Here is a 20,197-nt window from a genome sequence, read left to right on the forward strand (position 1 = left end):
AAAAAAAAAAAAAAAAAAAAAGAAAAATATCCAAATCTACTAACTTTGCAGTCCTGAAGTTTAATGGTTTTCATCTTTTTTCTCCACTTTTTCAATAAGCTGCATGTACACATTGACAGTTTTATCCAAGATATCATCACCAACAAAAGCTGCTGTTTTTTCCTTTTCATTTTGAAATAAAGATTTCTGAGACCTTGACCTTTAAGCAAACTCTTAACAGCACGATGGGTGCAGGGGACATTTCTTTTCATACTGCTCCCCTGGTGTGGTAAGATTCTTGGTTTCATCCAAGTGTTTCAGTGCCTCTTTAAGGGCTGTCTCACATCTAAAAGGACATCCTACAACCTGTGCATCACCACAGGTGGATGGGAGGGATGAGAGAAGGTTATTTCCAGGCCAGCTTCCCTCTGCACTCCTCACCCAAAGCCACTGGGGATGCTGAGCAGCCCATGGTGCTGGTGCTGCTCCCACACACCAAAGCTATGAAGGCAGATCCTTTTTGTATATAAGGCAGTAATTTTAGCACAGCCCTCTTGGCCTGGGGTCTGCACGTTCTGGTTAACAAAGGGCTTTCTTCTACAGAGGTGGTGACAAAGAGCCAAGAAAAGCAACATCAGAAGACCTATACAGCATTCTGTAACCAAAGGTCCTAAAGAGGTTTGCATTTTCACTGCAGAGATTGCTGAGGCTCCATTAATTGTGCAAGAGCAAAACCTGATTGTCTGACCTATTTTTCAGAGGCAAAGATGAATAAGGAAGATAGATTTTGCCTGAATGAAGGACTGCTGCCTGTAGGGTGCTGTTGGTTTTCATACAGTATCCCCTAATTCATATACAGATTCTTGGGTGTTTCCAAGACATTCATATTCATTATTTTTCTTATTTATTTCTTCACATTCTTTGCTTTTCAGGGGCTCCATCACATAGTTGTCATCAGCGCACGGGATGGGGTCCTCATAGTGACCTGTACTTTCATACCTGGAAGAAGCTGCTGCTCTCAAGTTATGGCTGAAATCAAAATATAATGTGGAAGAAGAGTTGAGACCAGAGTAATCAGCGGACAAATCATCTCCCCCAACCATAAAGATTTTAAACAAGGTTGTAATTTGATTCAAACCCATGTAAATGTGGGCCACTGGATTATGTTATGGCTCTTGTCCTCTGCTTCCAGGTGGCAGGAAAACCTTGGACATTACAGCAGCATTGCCTCCAGCCCAGGAGGAGTTTCAGAGGCACTAGAAGGTATCAAGAGGCCACATTTTGACGAGGAGTTAATAAACAGCTCCTGCTCTTTGCTTAGGATTCTTATTTTGTGAAGGAGAAGATCTTTATTTTTACATTACATGTTGACGTGGAAAGCCCACAGCCCATCAGTACAACGTATGACTGAGCTAACTTTGCACATCTTCATCTGTACTGCTTAAGAGGTTTTTCACCCTACAAGTAAGTAGTACTGTTTGGTTTTTTTCTCTGCTCTGATACTGTCCCCACAGATTCATCAATATGTTAGATAAAGGGTTATACTCACAATTTTACTTCATAGACTTGAGCTGAAAAAGATAATCATAAATGTGTCAATAATTTGCAATTATATTCTCAAAAAAATTTCTGCTATGTCTCTTATTGATATGACAGTGACCTCTAAAGATAGAAAACAAATAGAAACCTCAAATATCATGGTAGGTGGATGATGGCTGCCACTCCCAGGATTCAGTCCAAGAAAATGAAAACAACCCATATCCCTGATGTAGCAAGACTGTGTCAGAATAACTGGCCCAAGGTCAAAGGCAAAGTTGAGTTTAGAAACTAGAAGTTTCCACAGTTTTCCTATTTATTAGGAAAAGAAAGCCAAAACCCCAACCCAGGCTCTGATGTGTTATCTGTATGCTGCCAAGCACTGTTAGTGAGCAAGGGCTCTGTGAAAGCACTGGAGCAGGAATTTTCTATTATTGCTACAGCAAAGATGGAAGTATTCAGTAACTTCATCCTGCATCTGAAGACTAAAAAGGAAATTAATCCCTATGGGATAGGGAGAATTAATGATGGACTCTTTCCCTCCAGGTACTAAGTGAACTATGCCTCTGTAGATCTTCCACCACCTGTTCCAATCCATGCATTTGACCAGCTCCTGGATGATGCCAGAGCACAGCACCAGCCCCATCCCTAAGCCCCTCAAATGTGAAAGAACACATTGAAGTTTTAGAGAACGCTCCACTCACCATCCTTGGGCTTTCTAATGCAAATGATAAGGAAGATGACAACAAAAACCACAGCACTGCAAAGCATGGCAATCAAGATGACCAGGAACAGGGAGAGGTGAGACCTCTGGAGACCTAGAACAACACAGTAGAAGACTTTCACACTGAGAAGCCCCCCCGAGGTCGCAGCAGCACTTCAGTGATTCCAGCCACTTCCCTGAGGACAGCAGCAGCCAGGGACATGGGACACAGGGTTGTGCTGCCTGTGCCTCATCCTGGCAGCACCTTGGGAGGAGGCTCTGATGAGTGACACTGCAGACTCACTGCTCACATCTCTTCAGGAGACTGGAGCCACAAGGACAACCAGCAGAGTCTCCTAATACAACTGGCAGCCAAAAGGCAGAACAATAGTTCTGAGGCTAAAGGTACTGACTACTGAGTTTGGGTCCCTCATTTTCTTCTTAGCTTTGCTTTGCTTGCCACTTACTCTGAGTTGTGTAATTTTTTTCTGGATATCCCACACCACTCTCTGGAGTCACTACTGCTACAGGCAGATCTGCAGAACAAAGAGGAGTGAAAGGTTCACAGTGCATTTCCAGACATTTTAGCACCAGGAAATGTGGTATTAAAGCTGTAGGGTGGAAACAGAATGTCTCCATAACCCTGACAAGGCAGTGAAGACAGGAAGGCTCTGGAAATGAGGACTATATGTACATTATAATATACATAGAGTATATATATTATAAACATACAGTATATATACACAAATTGTATATATACTCTCTATATGTATGCATGGATGTTTACACAAATGCATCTGTAATAGTGGTGGAGCCCCCTGCAGTCTAAGAGATAACTGAGGTACCTCTGAACACCGTTCCCATTTGGGTTTGTTGTAAGAACAGTAAACAACTTTCAACATCTTCCCTTAGCTTCTGGTCAGTGATACTGATTCCCACAACCTACTTTGTGATCGGTGGGGCACTGTAACTTCAAGTTTCCCCAAGCAGACCTACTCTAGTCCAGGTCTGAATTACCACATCCTACAAAGAAAGCTGGAAAGCACAAGCCCTCCCCCAACTGGGGGGGTTGGTAAGGTTGACTGTTTCCAGCCAGGTCTGAAGCAGCTTTTCTATCTCTTGTATCTGCCTGTAGAGATACCAGCTCTGCCTCCCACTTCAGCAGCTTCATTCAAGACCAGAAAACAAATGACAAAACCCTTTAAAAACACCCAAACAAACCAGGAGCCAGGACATCCTATATGGTCTACCTGTTAGGAAATGGTAGACACATACAGTGTCTCCCACACAGAGCGTTGGTCTGACCTGTGGTTGGGTGGTGTATCCCTGTGATTCCCACATCCCTCTGACTGGTCACCATCACCGTGGACAGATCTACAAAGAGAACAAAAGAGGCTTGCACAGGCCTACTGAATTACCACTCATGTTCCTCGTAGTCAAAGGGAAATCCTGATGCCTCATCTAAACTTGCTCAGCTGTGGTAGGCAGCCAGACAGAATTTTAAAAAAGCCAATGAGGAACAAATGTGTTTAAACCCAAAAGCTCTTTTTGATCAGAAAAGCACAGTTCCTCTAAGAGGAAGAAGGAGAGAGTGCAGGGAATAAAAGAGGATGGAAAGCCAGAGCCAGTGATGAGGAGTGCTCCGGAGTGCAGAAGGCATTTTGTGTTTTCCTCCTTCAGGGTAAGGAAGCTGCAACACTGTTCTGCTCCAGTGCAGAAGGGCCCCAGACGTTCCCCACCCAGCTGTGGCTCCAGGGACTCACCGCTCACAGTCAGCTGGACGGGGTCGCTCTGCTGCACCGCCCCAGACCCAGCCCTGTTCTCTGCCTGGCAGAAGTAGGTTCCGGTGTCAGAGGGCTGCAGGCTGTCCCAGACCAGCTCGGCCTGGCTGCCCAGGGGCAGGGCTGTCTCCCCTGGGGCTCCTCGGAACCAGCGGTACCGGATGGGGGGGGATCCGCTGGCCACACAGGTCAGGCTGGTCCTGGCTCCTGCCGGCACCGTCAGCCCCAGCTCGCCGGCCCTGATAATGGGCTTGGTCACTGGAACTGGAAGACAAAGCAGACAGGACCCAGGTGATGCTGGCCCTGCTATGATGGGGAAGGTCCCCACCCCAGGGCAGTTCTTGCTGTGCTCTGGAGGAGGGGCAGCACATTCTCCTCACCCCTGCACAGAGGCCACAAATCCTTCCCAGCCAGAGCTGCAGGCACAGCACCCTGGGCAGAATTCCTCTCTCTGACCTTCTGCTGGAGTTTGAAGTGAGTGGTCACAGACCACCTGGTCTATTTAATCCCTAAAAGCCTTCCCAAGATTCACTTCCTGTGCAACTTCCTTCTCAGTTTACCTTTAACAACTTCCAGTTTAGTGGTGATCTCTCTTGCCACCAGGCTGTTGTTGCTGGCTCTCCAGGTGACCTGGCAAGTGTAGGTTCCCCTGTCAGAGATCTCCAGGTTCAGGATATGGAGAGACAGGTTCCCTGGGGTGTCCTTCAGGACGCTGATCCTGCCTCTGTATTCAGACAGGAGGACGTGGTCGCCAGACCCATCCCTCCGGAAGATGGCCCTGGAGCTCTGGTCATGCACCGCAGTCCAGATGAGTGTTTCCAGCACAAAGTTCTTCACAGGCACATAGACACATGGCAAGGTGGTAGATCCCTTCCATATGCTTTTGATCTCATTGGAGCCGGTCAGGTCCAGAAAAGCTACAGGAATAACAGAAAAAGAAACTAAAAAAATAAGCAATTGCAGTGAAGGCAGCTCCTGGGTGGTGCTGAGAGCATCAGCAAGAGGAATCCACCACACAAAAAGCACGGGTTGATGGTGCAGGTGGTGAGGGATGGTCTATTCAGGGATGTGGTTAACAAAAAACCACCATGTTGTGAGGAAAATGAATGGGAGAGAGCTGACTGCTGGGGCATGGATGTGAGAGCAGCCTGGTGAGCACCTGCACGCACAGGAACACGGGGCAGAGCACAGGATCAGAATTAGCAGATGATTTAGAGCTGAGGAAAGAACCTTGTCTCGAGTATGTGTGTCCCAGCTGCCTGTCCCAGATGGTGCCAGCCCCCACCACCTGACATCACCCCCAGGACTTTCCTGGGAAGCATGGCACACTCACTGCAAGCCCCAGCTTTTACGGTTTTCTCTGCTCTGCTGCTCATCTGCCCTGCTGACACACACCACATCAGACTAAGTGGAACTTCAGCAACTTAGGCAGCGGATCAAAGAACTCTAAAATTTTAGATTTTCCTATAAAAACAAGGTCTGTTGCCTTTGTTCCAGTACACCTTTTTCACACTTAGGGCTGAGCCTGTGCTTCCATAGACCCTTTTCTTCTGGTTTCCAAACCTCCCCTTTCCCAGGAACACAAGAACTAACCAGACCCTGGATGCTGGGTGCTGGCTGGGCTCTGTGGAACAACCCTCATGGCATGTATGGGGTGGCTGCACTCTAAGTAGCTGGGCAGGTTCCACTGCACTCCACAGCCACTGGACTGGACACAGCCAAGCACCCAGCCAGCAGCATGTTGCTTTTGCCACATTTCTATTCCCAAAAGAGAGCCACCCCTGGACAAACAGACGGGCCAGTGCCAGGGGGCAAACTGCCCCTGGTGGGAGAATTTTCCATGGACTCACCATTGCAGAGGAGAAGAGGACTCATAAGCACAGCTGCTCTCACAAGCACCCCCATCCTCCCCAGGGTGCAGCTTCTCCCCCTCGAGCAGAAAAGGCCTGATCTTTCCAAGTCAGGGCATCAATCAGGAATGCTTCCCTTTCGTCATGCACTTTGTTACTCAGAACCAAGTACAGCTGCTGATGGGTTTTCCTTCCTCTTTTTCAGAAAACCAGTGTCTCAGCAATCACTGTCAGAGGTGTGGGAAGAACAGAAGTACTCATGGAAGAGTCAAAAGAGGAAAGTTTAAGAATTACTTCTACTCTACTTCATATTTCCTGCTGAGTACACTTTTTCCTCCTTCTGTTTTTAATTCCACTTTTTAAAAATTTCCTGTTTTTTATTGCTAAGCACCTATTTGTTCCTCTTTTCCTCCTTGCATTGCTTTCGAAACAACAAGTTTTAACACACATTACATACAAGAAAATCTGAGAGAATTCTATTCAGGAGCTGAACAACCAAGGTCCTCGCTATTGATTTCCTTACCAACTTTTCTGTGAAGGTCCCCACTATATTTTAAATTAAGATTCATGAAACACCCTAAATCTTTACATTACCAGCATGAGACAGATGATCCTTGTAGGTCTTTTCCAACCAAAATACTCTATTCTTTATTATACCCCATCTTAAGAGGTGGTGAATTTAGGTATACAAATTTGAAAACAAATAATTTCCACAAGCTGTAGGCAGCTGGTTTGACCATCCCACCGTGTGGGCACAGATCAATCTTCCTTTCTCACACTGTAGTTTAGCTGTTCATCTGAACTGATTAATTGAATCCAATTAAATATGCCTGCATTTCCCTGGAGGCTACTTTGGAAGCAGGTAAATAATCAGATGCTTAGAGAAGAATAAAGGAACTTAGTAACGTAGAAAATATTTGAGACTATCAAATAATTACTTTTCAACTGTAATGAGATGTGTTATAAATTAAAGGTAGTATTAGTTATAGCTAATCTGTATTATAAAGTAATTAAGAACTAGACCCATCTAGGAGGCAATCTGTTTTCTACCAAAACATTAAATTCAGGAGATTTCACATGCCTTTCTCTATCTCTGCAGCTCCTAGTTTTTCTTTCTAATGACAGAAATCTCTACTGATCCATTGTACTTGGCTAAATCAATATGAGCATTTTGCTGTTGGTAATTCAACATCCAGTCCTTGAATCAGAACAATTAAATGGAAAAAATGACATCCTAGGCCACGCCCTAACATACACACCCTGCCTTCACTGCTGGTCAGTTTGCATCTGTAGAAGCCCAGTACAGGACACGAGAGCCATCAGTGCTGTGTACCTGAGACTGAAGTTGTGGGAAACATATTTCTTACAATCTTGTATATGGCATAAAGACAGCTCTACCTGCACTGTCATTTGTAGGCAGCCTCATTCGGTTGTTACATAATTTAAGACCAAAACCACAAGATTTGGGCACACAGCCCTGGGAGCTGTGAAATTATCTTGTTCCTTTTCTTCTGAGGTCTTTGCTTTCACTGTGATTTCTTGCTTTTACAGATATTCTTGCCTTAGAGTAATTGATAGTTGTTTCCTGACCCCTTCCCCTGCTCTCTCCAGGAAATTGTGCTTTATTCAATACTTTACAGAGCTGAGGGCCTTTCTTACTGGAATGGGTAAAGAGCACTTGTCCTGATGAACCACCTCTGGCATAGCTGGCAGAGCCCTGGTGAGAAATGGCTTTTTGGGAAAGGACAGTGAGGCAATGAGAGGGGTGGGTGCCTGGATGCAGTGAGACCCCTCGAGCTGTCAAACAGGGGGAGAGGCAGCTGGGTGTCCCAACCTGGCTGAAACACCAACTTGAAAGAAAAAGGGTGATTATTTACCAGCAGAATTTACATTGCAGTTGGTTGTTGCTAACATGCTTTCTAGAGTGCTGGAAAGCTCTGATCAGGCAGATTTACAAAAGCCTGAGACAGGGGAAGAGCTGGCTGGCCTGGGAATGCCAGCAATGAGAAGAACTGATAGGAGAGTCCACAAGACCATTTTCCACTAGTACCCAGCACAGTATTTTGAGCTTGTACATCACTACTTATGAAAAAACCACTAAATATCATGTCCCCTCAGTGCTCACACGTGAAGGCTGGCTCTGGGGAACCCAACCAACATATTCCCAAGGCCAACCTGGCCCTGTGCTGACGGTGGTGATTGGTCCATTTCCATAAACTTTGATTCCATGGTACATTGGATATAGGTTAATAATAAAACTAAACTCCCCTCTTTCTCAGCCTGCCAGGTCTGAAAACAGGTACCAGGCTAACCTTAGCATTTCAGTTATATTTGAACCAGCAGTGGATGCATAATGAGATCCCCCAGAGAACATGAAAGCCTCCCCCTTCTAGAACACTCAGCAAATGGGTTCAGGAAGTATTGGCACATACATTAACACAGAAAAACAATGTACGAGAAACAGTAAATGGTTTTGCAATTCTTGAGTTTAATTACTTCAGCATGTGGGTTTTTCCTGCTATTCAGCCCTGCCCTTTCCATTGCCATCTTTCTTCAGAAACTTGCATAAATATTTTTTCCTAAACCAGCACATAAACCAGACACAGATGTACAAGTTTTTATTTGCATGGTTTTTTTAAGCCTTGGTTTCTTAACTTCTTAAGAGAGAAAAGTGTATTACAAAATAATTTTGCAATCAGATCAAATATCTGATGGTGAGACCCATGATGGAAGAACATGACAGTAATCCATGACAGGAACTACACTTCAGTCTAGCCTGCTCAGGAAGTCAGAGTTACAGAAGATCAGCCTCTCAATGTTGTCCACATTGTGCTGTCAAATCAGCACAGAAGAAAAGCCTGTTTTTCAGTGTTTCACTCTTGGCAAAATTGATGCCTTTGGGAAGAAACTAAAAAAAGCCAGAACCCAAGACAGATGTGTAATTCACTCGTTTCCCTCTCTGCCTTTGTCTCACAAAGTCTTGAGATTACTCAGCAATTTATCTCAAGAAGGAAGCAAAAGAAAGTCTAGAAAAGGCTGCAACAAGACCTACTTGACAAAAGGCATTTCAAAAGATACAAACACGAAGGGTCACAAGGTAAAGGACAGTTACAGAAGTATGGGAACAAAATGTCTTTGTGAAGCCATTGTACATGTACGCACACTCAGCAGCAAGATCCTCCTCTGCAACTCAAGAGATTTGACAGTGAAGCACAAATCCAATTAAGTAAGGCCAGCAAAGATAACATGCAGTATCTAGTAGGCTTCAGAATATCACATAGCTTGGATTCTTTAATATAGAAGAACACAAAATTTAACAGGTCAGAAACTTTGGAGAGAAAATAAAAAGCCTGTAGGTAGCCTGAATTCCTAAAACTGAAAAAAATTTCAAGTAATTGTGCTGGTAGGAAATATCAGGTGATATTATACAACCAGTTTTCTACCTGTCTCCAGGACTCTTCCAGCCCCTACAGTTTTGTATCACTACAGCAAATTTCAGGTTTGTGTGGACTAATGGCAGACTGCTACAGACCTGGTATTGGTGAAGGAAAACTCACTCCTCCACTAAAACCAGAGGCTGATGTCTGCATTACAGCTGCTCAAAGAAGTCAGGAAAACGATGTAGAAAGGAATTATGGGGAAGACTTTTTGAGTCAGCAGACAATGTTTTTTGTAGTTTGCTACCAAAGGACTCAAATGTATCTAGTAAGTTTAGCTTTAAGATCCCACAAGCAGAAAATGCAGCAAGAAGTCCAGTGCCCATATAGGGTCAGGTGAAGAAATAGCAACTGCAAGCAGAAGAGAAATCTTAATGTAGTGTCCTGTGTCAATGTGAGTTATACAATTACTTTTTTTTTTTTTTCTCCCTCTCATTTTAAGGACAGCTCCTGGACTCTGCTGGATGTAAAACATTTCTGTCTAAAATTTCTGAGGACACATGATCCATGAGCTAGGTGCAAGTTACCCTAGAAGAACTGCCATGCAATGTGCATGAGAAATCAGCATTATGCAGGGTGGCAAGCACTTCCTACCACAACACCTACAATCCGTGGCAATGGATGTGTGTTAGCATGTTAAAAAGTAATATTCCACAGTTAAAATGCAATTTTCCATAGGAAAAATGTTCCCTGTACCTAGGAGCAAATCTAGGAGTACGAAAGTGACCTAAGCAGATGCAAACTGTAGCCACAAGCTATCAAAAAACAAATCTCAAAATAAAAAAAAAAATTAAAAAAAAAAAATCTTAATTCCAAACAGTAGGCAAACCACCTATTGAAACAGGCTCTTGGAAAGAGTAAAACCCATGTTTAAAATATTACACTCCACATTCTATCCAGCTAATATAAAACCCAACAAACCAACAAAACAAACAAACAAAAAAATCCCAAACAGCTAAACTTTACAAACAGGATACAAACAGATTTCCTCTTGCAATAGAATATTGGATAAAAAGTTATGGAATATGCTGTAGTATGTTTACAGGGAGCTTGTTCTTCCCTTCCATCCAGTGCCTTCACTTCCACCAGCTCTTTTTTGAGCTTATTTTCAGCTTTTCCAGATGTGCTCTTTGCTTGTAGAAAGAGGACTTTCTTCTGTTTATGCAGAAAATGACACCCGGGAAGCAGGAGAGGCCAGAGGTCAAACTTCTTGACCTTCTTAAGCTCAAGAAGTTTCTATCTCAGAGGCCTCTTCTATGAAGCTAGCAACAGGGCTGAGGAGCAAAAGTGGAAACAGTTTATACTCTCCATTCCCATCTTCTGAGAGTAGAGGTGGGTCACCCATTCCCAGAGCATCCAGAGGCTCAGCCTGGCTTGCTGGAGCTACGAGTGGCAAGACAGTCCCACTACCTGATGAAGGGTGAAGAGCAGGTTTCTCCTCCGTCTGGGGCAGCAGAAAGTTTTTCAGATCCTCTGTCTTTCCTACAGCTTCACTCAAAGGTAGTTCTTCAAATAATGAAAGCAGAGGGTTGGCCCTGTACTGTATCAGCTGCATATCTGAGGGAAAACAAACAGTTTAGACTCTGGGCTCTGCTGACACATAAGTGAAGGCTCTTATTCAAGACAATGAAAAGGGACATTGTTAACACCAACATGGGACATAAGATGGGGTCTCTTAGGATTACAGCACAGCTTCATCAAGATCAGTCAAATATCCCAGTCTCCACAAAAATTTTAAGCCCAGACCAAAGGAGATAAACCCTATTACAGGCTACAGAAATTCTATTTCAATACACAGTTTGGGAAGAGTTTGAAGCTCTCAGTGTTCCCTTCCTGCCCACCTTTGCTTCCTGCTGTTTCTCTCTCAGTCACTCCCAGGTCTTCAGTGCCTTCTGTCAAGTCTGCAATCTGAAGCAAAATGGAAGAGAATTAGAATGCTCAGCAGCAACAACAAAATCCATGTCTTCACTGACTGGTAGCACAATTAAGGGTGAAAGGAAGAGGGAAGAGAAATCAGTTGACCAACAAGCCCATTGTTGCAGGAGAGCCAGTAAACAGGAGCTCTGCAAAGAATGCATGGTGAAATACAAAGAGACTTAACTTACTAGAGCCAAACAAGTTTCTGAATAGCAAATATTTATTTTACCTTCTAAATGAGAAGTTTTGTTTCACTGATATAATTAAATTTTGCAAGCACTGTTGAACACAGATGCATTTTACCTCAGTTGCAGTCTAGGCTCTTATGCCAGGGAAGTCCTACTTTAAATATTATTTCAGAACTAGAATATAAATGACACTTCCAAGGGTTTTTTGTAAACATGAGTCAATTTCAGGAACTGCATCAAGAGAAGTAAATTTGCACTGAACTTCTGTATGTCCTCTGAGGAAATTCCACATTTATTCAGAATAAATACATTATATTGCATGATATTTCTAATTAGTACTTTTCATTCAGCCTTCAGACAGACTGAAACACAATCTCATCTGAATTATAACCTCAGACCTAATTATAACTTGCCTATAAGACATCTAGCCTTCTTTTTCTAATCAGAAGCTATAGAGGCAATAGATGGGAATAAAAAAAATGTTTAGTGAAGACAGCTGATTTGAGAGACACCAGTTTGGTTCCCTCTTCCTTATGTTCGCAGGGATATTCAGAAGTCAAGAACATGTTACTCAAAGTAAAGTGGCAGTTTAAATCATCCCACTGAGCACATTACTGCATCTGGGAACATTAAGACTTGCAATTATCTTGAGAACCCTTATAGCAACAGTGGTAACTGAAAACATTAAAGCAGCATGACTAGGGCAGCTTCATCCCGTGCTAACAATCCTCTCCCTGCCCACAAACTGCATCCATCAAAATTTAGCTCTAAGCATTGTATTAACCCTCTCCATCACAAAAGCAAATCTTACTCTTACATTTTCCATACCAGGAGAAGTTTCCATTAAGCTTATATCCAGGGCTGGCAGCTCAGGATTAAGTGTCTGAAAACAAAAACAAACCATGTGTCACATAATAAGGTTTTTAAAACTAAACTTCACAGAACTCCTGAAAGGACAGCTGGATCCATCCCACCACTCCTTCCCCTGCAGCACAGACCTCCAGCAGTACACTCACAGCCTGTGGAAGTAAAACAAGGTCACAGGAGTAAAAAAGGACAGTGATTCCAGATGTATGGCTGAGTTTTTTTCCATATCATCATGCATAATCAAGCAGATAATCAGGATGTGATGATACATGACAAAGGCTTGAGAAGGGAAAGTGAGTCTGTTTTTCTTCCCCTTGTGTTACGTGTAACAGAAATACTTCATGAACTGAAAGAGGCTCTAGGTGGAACCTTGTACACTGTTAGACTCCTAGAATGGCTCTGTAGCATTCTATACATAACTATTTGCTCTTCAGGATTTTCCCTCTTCTTGCCCATTACAACATGGAATCTATGAGTCAAATTTCATGATGCAGCCTGACAGGAACTTTTCAGAAACAAGTGAAAAGACACTCACATCGCTCAAAGCTTCAGAACCAAAGTTATACTGCTTCCCAGACAGCATTGCTTGAAGCTCTTCAAGGCTGGCATCAATGCAGTTAAGAAAATCCTGAATTTCTTCTCTGAAAAGACAAAACGATACAGCACTATACTAGAGTTCAAAGAGAACATAAGCTAATTTGCTATGCTCTGATAAACACATCCTCTAAAACTTTGACAAGATCCCACAAGATGACAACAGTGTAAGTCTCCAGAAACAAGTTAATACCTGTCCAGTAAGGGATCATTTTGGTTTCCAGAGTTGTTCTCGTTCAAGATGGAGTCAATCACTGATACAGGGTCTTCTGGAGTACTCAGTTGTGCAGAATGGAGTTCCACAGCAACATTTTCCATTTCACTGGATTTTCTGACATCATTTATATGAAGAGGTGGGATAGGTTCTGCACAGTTTAACTCATTTGGCTGCGATACTTGACAAAGAGGTAAGTCAGGATCCAGAGCTGCCTGGGTCTCCCTAAAATGTGACCCAAAGAAAAACAACACACGGGAGAATTCATCAACTCTTAACCCTCATTTCAAGTTTAGCATCTCAAATCTTAATACCTAACAAAGTCAAGCCAGTCAAAGATTCAAATAACCAACTGTTCTTTAGAAAAATAAGGAAAGTGCTTTCATAAAGGCAGATGAAAATCTCTTATTACAGCTTATACAGCTTGCATGTATCACAGCAGAACAGCCCATTTTGCCAGAGAAAAAGGCAGCATAATAGTACATAGGGAGTAGGAGGGAGGGAAACTCATAACATAGTGTCTCAGGAAACAGAAGATTCCATATTTCTGTATACTGTATGTGTGTATACAGACATACACATACATCTGTATTTCTATCTGACTGTTAACAACTAAACAGGTTCTCACAAGAATACAAATAAAGATTCAGAGAGGCTGCTGCCCAGAATTCATATTGCTCACTCATACTGTAACACAACCACCTAGGCAATAACCTAGGTGAAAATACTCCAAGGTACCTGGCTCTGCCACTCGTGTGTGCCACAGCAAGGAGGCCGTCGGTGGCATTCTCTGGGGTGTCAGTGATATCTCGAATGATGAGACCTGTACCATTCCCATCCTCATCATCTGCATCATGTTCAGAAAAAGCCACCTGCAGGATACAGCAAATAGAACAAGTAAAGCAAAGGGTCTGATTTTTTGGTGCTGAAGTTCCATTCTTCTCACAGCTGCTACCGCCTGTTCAGGTTTCGTCTCTGACCAGTTGAACAGATTTGTGTGATCTTACAGACACAGCAAGTCTTTAGGGCTACCCGTGGCCAAAGGGAATGCATTTCTTTGTAAGATCATGGTATTAGCAATTGCAAGGAAGCCTTTAAGATCACTGTGTTGTGTTTTGTTTTGTCCTGTCCAGCCCACTGTCTCTTTTCCCAGGAAGACTTACGGCCTGGCCGCTCTCCACGGGAATGCGCACGTACTGACGACTGTACTTGGAGGGAGAAGCACCTGCAGCATCCGTCAGAGACCTGGGACAAAGCACAGCTTTAGTGGAGAGCTCTGCAGGAAAGCTGTAGCAATGCCAAATATGTGCAGGAATGGTAAGAACTACCACTCTTTCTCCTCTAAGAAAACTGGCTTCCAGAAATGTATTCTAGTGAGTCTACGGCAGGCAGGCTGCACTCTGAACATGCACTTTGTTTTGACTAAGTCACAGTCACACATTTTAAAAGTACTATTTCCGATAACTGTGCCCTTCCAAATTTAAAATCTATAGTAGATTATCTTATAATCTACTCTTTTAGGGAAGGGGAAATCTTTATTTCATATTTTACTGAATTTCTGCCAGCTTTCTCAAGTTTGAATTAAAAAAATTTAAGTGATCAAAATATTCTTTATGTACTTTAAGGATTTTCCTTGTAGAAGCTGCAATATCCCCCAAAATTCACATCTAACACTAATTTGTGACCTATCAAGTAATTACCTTTTTCTTTTGACCCCAACAATATAATTTCCTCGCATCAAACTTAGTATAAATTGAAGAATCTAAAAAGAAAAAACAAAACCACAAAAGCAAGTGGTCAACACAGCAAGTGTAGCATTAAATTACCAGTTCAGATATACTACAAACTTATGTAGTTATTTACTTGAAATTAAGAGGTAAATTAAAAAGTAATTATTGTTCCGGTCTTAAAAACCAAAATGTTAATTACAAACAGAATTGAAAAATTATCCCACGTTGACAGTTTTTCTCAAAAAAATGTAATATAACACCACAAGTCACTAGAGGATTCCAGACCAGAAACAGCTGAGGGATAAGCCAGAGAAAAATGGTTCCAGTGCAGAAGCTCCTACACTTTCTGGGTTCCAAGTTGACTGCTTGAGTGGCCTAAGTCTGTCTTGCTCCAAGATCTTTCCCAGACTCCATTCCATGTGCCTGCAATCTCTTGTTTTACACTCTTGCTACCATGCACTGCAACCAGTCCCACTTTTACCCCAGGTCAGCTTGATTTACTGATTTCTCCCCATGTAAGATTCACTGAGATTTCAAACACATTGAAATCCTTTTCACTACGACTTTTCTTTAGCACTCTGCTTGTGGCTCTTTGCTGCACTACTTCTGGGACACTCAGGAACTGTGAACATTTTCTTTATTTCTTTGCCTTTTGTTTTCTTTATTTTATGTGTATTAGTACAGCCTGTTCAGCTCTGTGTCATTTGTCATTCTACATAAGCAAAGAATGCCATTAGGTGTCACAGAGGCAGGAATAAGGATGGTAGCACTGAAGATGCTGCAATGGTACCTTAGACAGCAGCTTCTGTTGTTGACTGTGCTTCTGCCTTAGAACTGCCACTTCTTTCCACAGGGCCTTATTTTCTCTGCAATGCAGAATAAATCAGAAGACAGAGGATGAACAGAGTTTACTTTATATGCTTTAGTTTTACAGATTTCAAACTTTCACAGTACCTTGTAGGACCAATGGCAACATTCCTTCTGTGGATAACTAATAACCAGTTAATCTGATCCACTGGTATCAACTCTGGATTAAATTAACTCCATTTTCCAGTAGGCTGGACCAACGCTCAAGGACTCACTAACAAGGACATTCCCATACTCTGCTGCTCCACCAGTTACCTCGATGTGAAGTATTCCTTCAGAGCCTTAGAATAAAGACTTGGTGTTTGGAAAGAGGCTGAGTGTAACACAGATCACCTCAGAACAGTTTCTGAGAGAGCAGAGATCAGCATGTGCAAAGTCCACTTCCAATCAGAAAGAAAACCAAACACTAATTCTCTCTCTCCCACTGCATCTAACCCTGTTTTGATTGCCCTACAATCTATTAGAGGTAACGGCAGCCAAAATGAAGTCTCAAGATAGTCAACAAACTCTCAGTCTTAACCTCTGGTCTGTAACAGAATTATGTGTGACCAAGATTCAGAATGTTGTGTGGGGCAGAATGGCATTTCTTAGGAAAAAAACATAGCTTCACCTGTTTCCAGTTCATATGAAACCCACATTTAGAGTCAAGCTCTGTCAGATACAAACAACATTCAGTGTGCAAGTGCCTCCGAAACAGTCGGAGTCTACCTCTTCATGTTGGCCAGTCTGACATCCATGTTGTTCTGCTGCTCTCTCATTTCCTGGACTTCAGAGAGTACTTTGTGCAAATCCTCTGTACAGACCTTGAGATCCTCAGTTCTTACTGTAGATACCTACAACAGGAGGGGGTTACACATGCTTTACTATGAACAGTGCCTTGCATGCTCCTTTCTACAAAAACTGTGTAGTCAGTCTGTAGAAGAACAGGCATGAACTCCACCAAAAGTTCAGATAACACCAATTCTTATACATCACAAACTGCCAGGATTGCTACTGGTGACAGTCCTTAGGACAGTCTCAGCTGTGAAAAAACAAGATGCCAATGAAAACACACGATTCCCATTTGGTGTATGTACACAGTAGAATCACCACTGTAATTCATAGTAAAGACCCACCACTGACTGAAAATGGGGTTCCTCCTGGCTTGGGATCTGGTGACAGCTTACCCTGTACTGCCCAAGAGTGAGACACCAGGCAAAACCAAAACACAACAATGGAGTACATTCTTTTTAGGAGTGACTAAATCTGACAGCACAAGAGTAACAAATTTCCATTCAGTTATGAGGGCCAGGGGAGAAGAAAAAAAAATAAAAGAGGAGTCTGATTAGACACACTCAGTTCAATTTGAAATTTGTCCCACAACACCTGAACTTCAGTTTTGTGGGCATAATTTTAAAAAACATTTAGCTGAATACTGACCATAATAAAACCAAGTGGAGCTGCACCAGATGACAGCCACCAGCTGTCCCTGCCAACCTACAGCAGGCTATGGTTTTTCTTATTATTCTACTGAACTGTGAGAAACAAGTGAGAGCAGCTGGGATGAGCCTGCTGAAGTGCTTAATGACTTCCATGCAGGTGGGCTCACAGATCCTTTTTTTCGAAGGAGAATGGGATGGTCAGAAGTGGACCAAGGGTGCTACAAAATAACATCCCAGCTCCTAAAATACCACCCCATTTGATAGAACAGAACATGTCACCACAGCAGTAACTAACCACTTTCTTAGCATAACCCAGTGTTATGCAGGATGGCTGAATGGCCTCTCTCTATCTGCATTTTTAGATGCTTTGTTATCTGTGGTGGACACTGCCTTCTGCTGGGGTACAGGAGCTCTATCCCAAGTGAAACACACTGCTGTCTGCTTTCTCTCCAGCATGCCACCTCTCTGTGGGGAAAACATTAAAACATTCTGCCCAAGAGCAAGGAATTGGTCTCAGTCTCTACCTAAATCAGGGTGTTGGGATTGGAGCAGACCAGCAGAGCTAGCAGCAAAAAAGGGGAAATACAGTAAGTCCTGATTCAAACTTGCATTCCTGCTCGAGGCTTGAAGTTCAGTTTCCAGTAAGTGCAGCAACACAACTCCATTCCAGGCAGTCAAACGACTGGCGAGAAACGCTAAAAGGGACATTTTGCAAAAAAACACTAACATTTCCTGGGCAACAAATAACACACTTTGCCAACCCACTCAACAGCTTCCTATGAATCTCCTTGGCACTAACTGCAGCTTTTGTCTCTCCATCTAGAGTACTCCACCCGGCTGAGCCTCTCCCCGTGCAGGGTGCCACAGAGAGCCCTCCCCTCCCCTGCCCGTGCAGGGGTGTGCGAGCCAGGAGCAGGTACAGCACCTGGGAAGGGCAGAGGCCTGAGTCAGAGGAGCAGCTGCACCATGAGATTTAATCAAGGGCCAGTCTGAGCACAGGCACTCAGTGAAGGATCAATCAAAACACAATTGTGACTCTGGAGCCTGCCCTGTGCTTTTATTAACTCGGGCAACACAGCAATCACACTGACGTTCTCCAGAAAAGCTTCTGCCGCTCAAGCGTCAAGGTGATGTATCATGATAGCCTCTTCCTGTGGCAGGCAGGATATTATGGGCTACAATGTGCCAACAGAGGATACATATCAGCAGAAACGGGTCAGAGGAGGCCTGAATGTACAGAAGAGAACTGGAAAGTGCTAGTAAAGATGAAGCTTTGCGCCAACAGGGGTTTGGAGAAACAATGTAAGTCAGGCAAACTTGCCCAAATGAAGGAAGGGAGGGGCTCTTGATCAGCTACTTTGTGTAACAAAGTGGAGTCAGCACATGCTCAGGATGTACCTTGCGCTTGATGTTTTCCAGCAAATGTGCCTTCCCTTGCTTGAAGAAAGGGTGCTGGAACTCAATAACCGAGCTCTTCTCTGCTGTAACCATGCCATTCTCCAGAGCAATCACCTTCCTGAAACCATCTGCAGAGAGGGAGGGGTTGGTAAAGTAATTTCTTCCAGTGCAAAGCTGACTGTTACAACACACAGCTAAAGAAAACTCCAAGGCTACTGACATACCTCCAGTACTGAAGTTACTGGGAGCAGAAACTATGAAAAGTTCAAGTTTTCAGCACAGCTAATGTCATCCTATTTCCACTCTGCCCCAGCAGCACTATCACAAGAAAACTTTACTCAAAGCTGGGGTTGATCCAGCAGGAAACAGAGGTGACTCTCACACTGTGTGTCTTTCAGAGGAACATCTGCATTTCAGCATGTACCTTTGCTACAAGCAACTGACACAAGCAGCATCCTCCTCCCTGTGTCAGGAGGATAAAGGTGTCCTTTCTCTCCCCTCTGACACATCTAACCAGGCATCACCTAGAGGGACCAGGCAGACTTACTGGGCAAGGACAGAGTAGGCAAATGAAGCTTAGCCAAGCTCTACTGTTGTTCTTCTCTTTTGCAAAGCAAACTCAAGACCAGAGTTCAGGTTTTCAGGGAGGAAATACCTGCCAAGACACTCCACTTGTTTAGAGAAACTCAAACTGTTGCCAAGTAGCAATGAACCTGGCAGAAAGCACAGGTGAGAAGAGCTGATGCTTACACATGTTAAGCTGGCGGATGAAGCTGGAGATATTGTTGTGTTTGAAGTACTTGGGGAGCAGCTCCTTGGCAAACCTCTGCTCATCCAGAATGCAGAAGTTCTCGCCATTCTAGGAAACAAGCAAAAGTAACAGTTAGAGAGAGAGTTTTTCTGAGGTGTTGGACATAAATCAGGACCATAATCCAGAGACAGCTCCTGAACCAGGGAACTGTCTGTGCGGGCATTTCGGAGTGCTTGGGGCCGGGCTGAAAGGTTTGAAACCAAAACATGGAGCACTCTTATGGATTGGGGGGGGGTTTAAAGCCCTCAAGTTTGGGTCTTAACCCAAAGGAAAATCGTTCCAGCCCCCCGGGCATTTTCAGGACACAGGGAGGAGCAGAGGGAGCCGATGCCACTAGAGGGCTGCGATCCCCGCGGCCAGACCTCGGGCTCCTGACGACATCCTTCCACTGTGTCACCACTAAAAATAGCCACCCCGGATCTCATCACTCTCAACTTTTCAGCTCGCCCACGCTCCCAAACTGAACCTCTCTGACATCATCCCCATCACCTGGGAGCCCCCAGATCACCTTTCTTCTGCTCTCTGCCGCCAGGACCCGACCAAAAATACCCCACGGGTCTTCACGCGGCACAAACCCCTCCCCGGGTGTGCCCCCCACACTCCCAAAGGACAACACGCGTGTTCGCCGGGGAGCGGGACCGGGCCGGGGGGGTGCGGCGGCGGCCTGGCCAGGGCTCCCGCGGGCAGGCCCCCGCCCCGGTCCCGCTCCCCGCATCCCCGCCGCCCTCACCCTGCTCCAGCAGATCACATCATCGCTCTGCGGATCCTCCACCAGCGCCCACAGCTTCGCCAGGAACCCGGGCACCGGGGGGGCGCCGGGCAGCGCCAGCCCTTCCCGCATCCTCGGGCCGGGCCGCGATCCCGCTACCGGGGCGGGGGGGGGGGGCGCTCAACGGCGGCCGTG

The 20,197-nt window shown here is 44.2% G+C and overlaps 2 protein-coding genes across 6 annotated transcripts; both read right to left on the reverse strand.

The window, feature by feature from the left end:
* Positions 1 to 40: 40 nt before the first annotated feature.
* On the reverse strand, positions 41 to 5,988 carry LOC139802703 (V-set and immunoglobulin domain-containing protein 4-like). Of its 3 annotated transcripts, none has more exons than XM_071758130.1 (8): positions 5,850 to 5,988; positions 4,560 to 4,916; positions 3,982 to 4,263; positions 3,524 to 3,592; positions 2,686 to 2,754; positions 2,220 to 2,333; positions 1,529 to 1,550; positions 41 to 1,008 (listed from the first exon to the last, which is right to left on the reverse strand). In XM_071758130.1, exons 1-8 carry the CDS (start codon positions 5,902 to 5,904, stop codon positions 810 to 812), a joined length of 1,167 nt encoding a protein of 388 aa, XP_071614231.1. In that variant the 5' UTR covers positions 5,905 to 5,988; the 3' UTR covers positions 41 to 809. The 3 variants fall into 3 exon arrangements, with proteins under 3 accessions (XP_071614231.1, XP_071614230.1, XP_071614232.1); XM_071758129.1 differs by having other exon boundaries at positions 4,560 to 4,940; positions 5,850 to 5,983; XM_071758131.1 differs by lacking the exon at positions 2,220 to 2,333 and having other exon boundaries at positions 4,560 to 4,940; positions 5,850 to 5,983.
* On the reverse strand, positions 5,951 to 20,191 carry LOC139802698 (heat shock factor protein 3-like). Of its 3 annotated transcripts, none has more exons than XM_071758123.1 (14): positions 20,024 to 20,178; positions 19,233 to 19,341; positions 18,483 to 18,610; positions 16,372 to 16,496; positions 15,587 to 15,662; positions 14,767 to 14,828; positions 14,230 to 14,311; positions 13,805 to 13,938; positions 13,046 to 13,291; positions 12,794 to 12,899; positions 12,209 to 12,274; positions 11,128 to 11,194; positions 10,697 to 10,843; positions 5,951 to 6,076 (listed from the first exon to the last, which is right to left on the reverse strand). In XM_071758123.1, the coding sequence occupies exons 1-14, from the start codon at positions 20,132 to 20,134 to the stop codon at positions 6,051 to 6,053; spliced, it is 1,485 nt and encodes a 494-aa protein (XP_071614224.1). In that variant the 5' UTR covers positions 20,135 to 20,178; the 3' UTR covers positions 5,951 to 6,050. The 3 variants fall into 3 exon arrangements, with proteins under 3 accessions (XP_071614224.1, XP_071614225.1, XP_071614223.1); XM_071758124.1 differs by lacking the exon at positions 5,951 to 6,076 and adding an exon at positions 8,318 to 10,560; XM_071758122.1 differs by lacking the exon at positions 5,951 to 6,076 and having other exon boundaries at positions 8,318 to 10,843; positions 20,024 to 20,191.
* Between the last annotated feature and the right edge of the window lie 6 nt (positions 20,192 to 20,197).

Source organism: Heliangelus exortis, chromosome 14 (genome assembly GCF_036169615.1).
Source record: "Heliangelus exortis chromosome 14, bHelExo1.hap1, whole genome shotgun sequence".
NCBI classification, from domain to species: Eukaryota; Metazoa; Chordata; class Aves; order Apodiformes; family Trochilidae; genus Heliangelus; species Heliangelus exortis.

Excerpts from the sequence above, each read along its gene's own strand:
- LOC139802703 (XM_071758129.1), bottom strand. The coding sequence starts at position 5,904 with ATGGGGGTGCTTGTGAGAGCAGCTGTGCTTATGAGTCCTCTTCTCCTC. Across the intron at positions 1,551-2,219 it reads CATTAGAAAGCCCAAGGATG|CTCAAGTCTATGAAGTAAAA; the intron begins GTGAGTGGAGCG and ends TATCTTTTTCAG. Across the intron at positions 1,009-1,528 it reads CAAGTCTATGAAGTAAAATT|CCATAACTTGAGAGCAGCAG; the intron begins GTGAGTATAACC and ends TTTTGATTTCAG.
- LOC139802698 (XM_071758122.1), bottom strand. The coding sequence starts at position 20,134 with ATGCGGGAAGGGCTGGCGCTGCCCGGCGCCCCCCCGGTGCCCGGGTTC. Across the intron at positions 14,829-15,586 it reads AACAGAAGCTGCTGTCTAAG|ATTCTTCAATTTATACTAAG; the intron begins GTACCATTGCAG and ends TTTTCTTTTTAG. Across the intron at positions 13,292-13,804 it reads CACACGAGTGGCAGAGCCAG|GGAGACCCAGGCAGCTCTGG; the intron begins GTACCTTGGAGT and ends GTCACATTTTAG.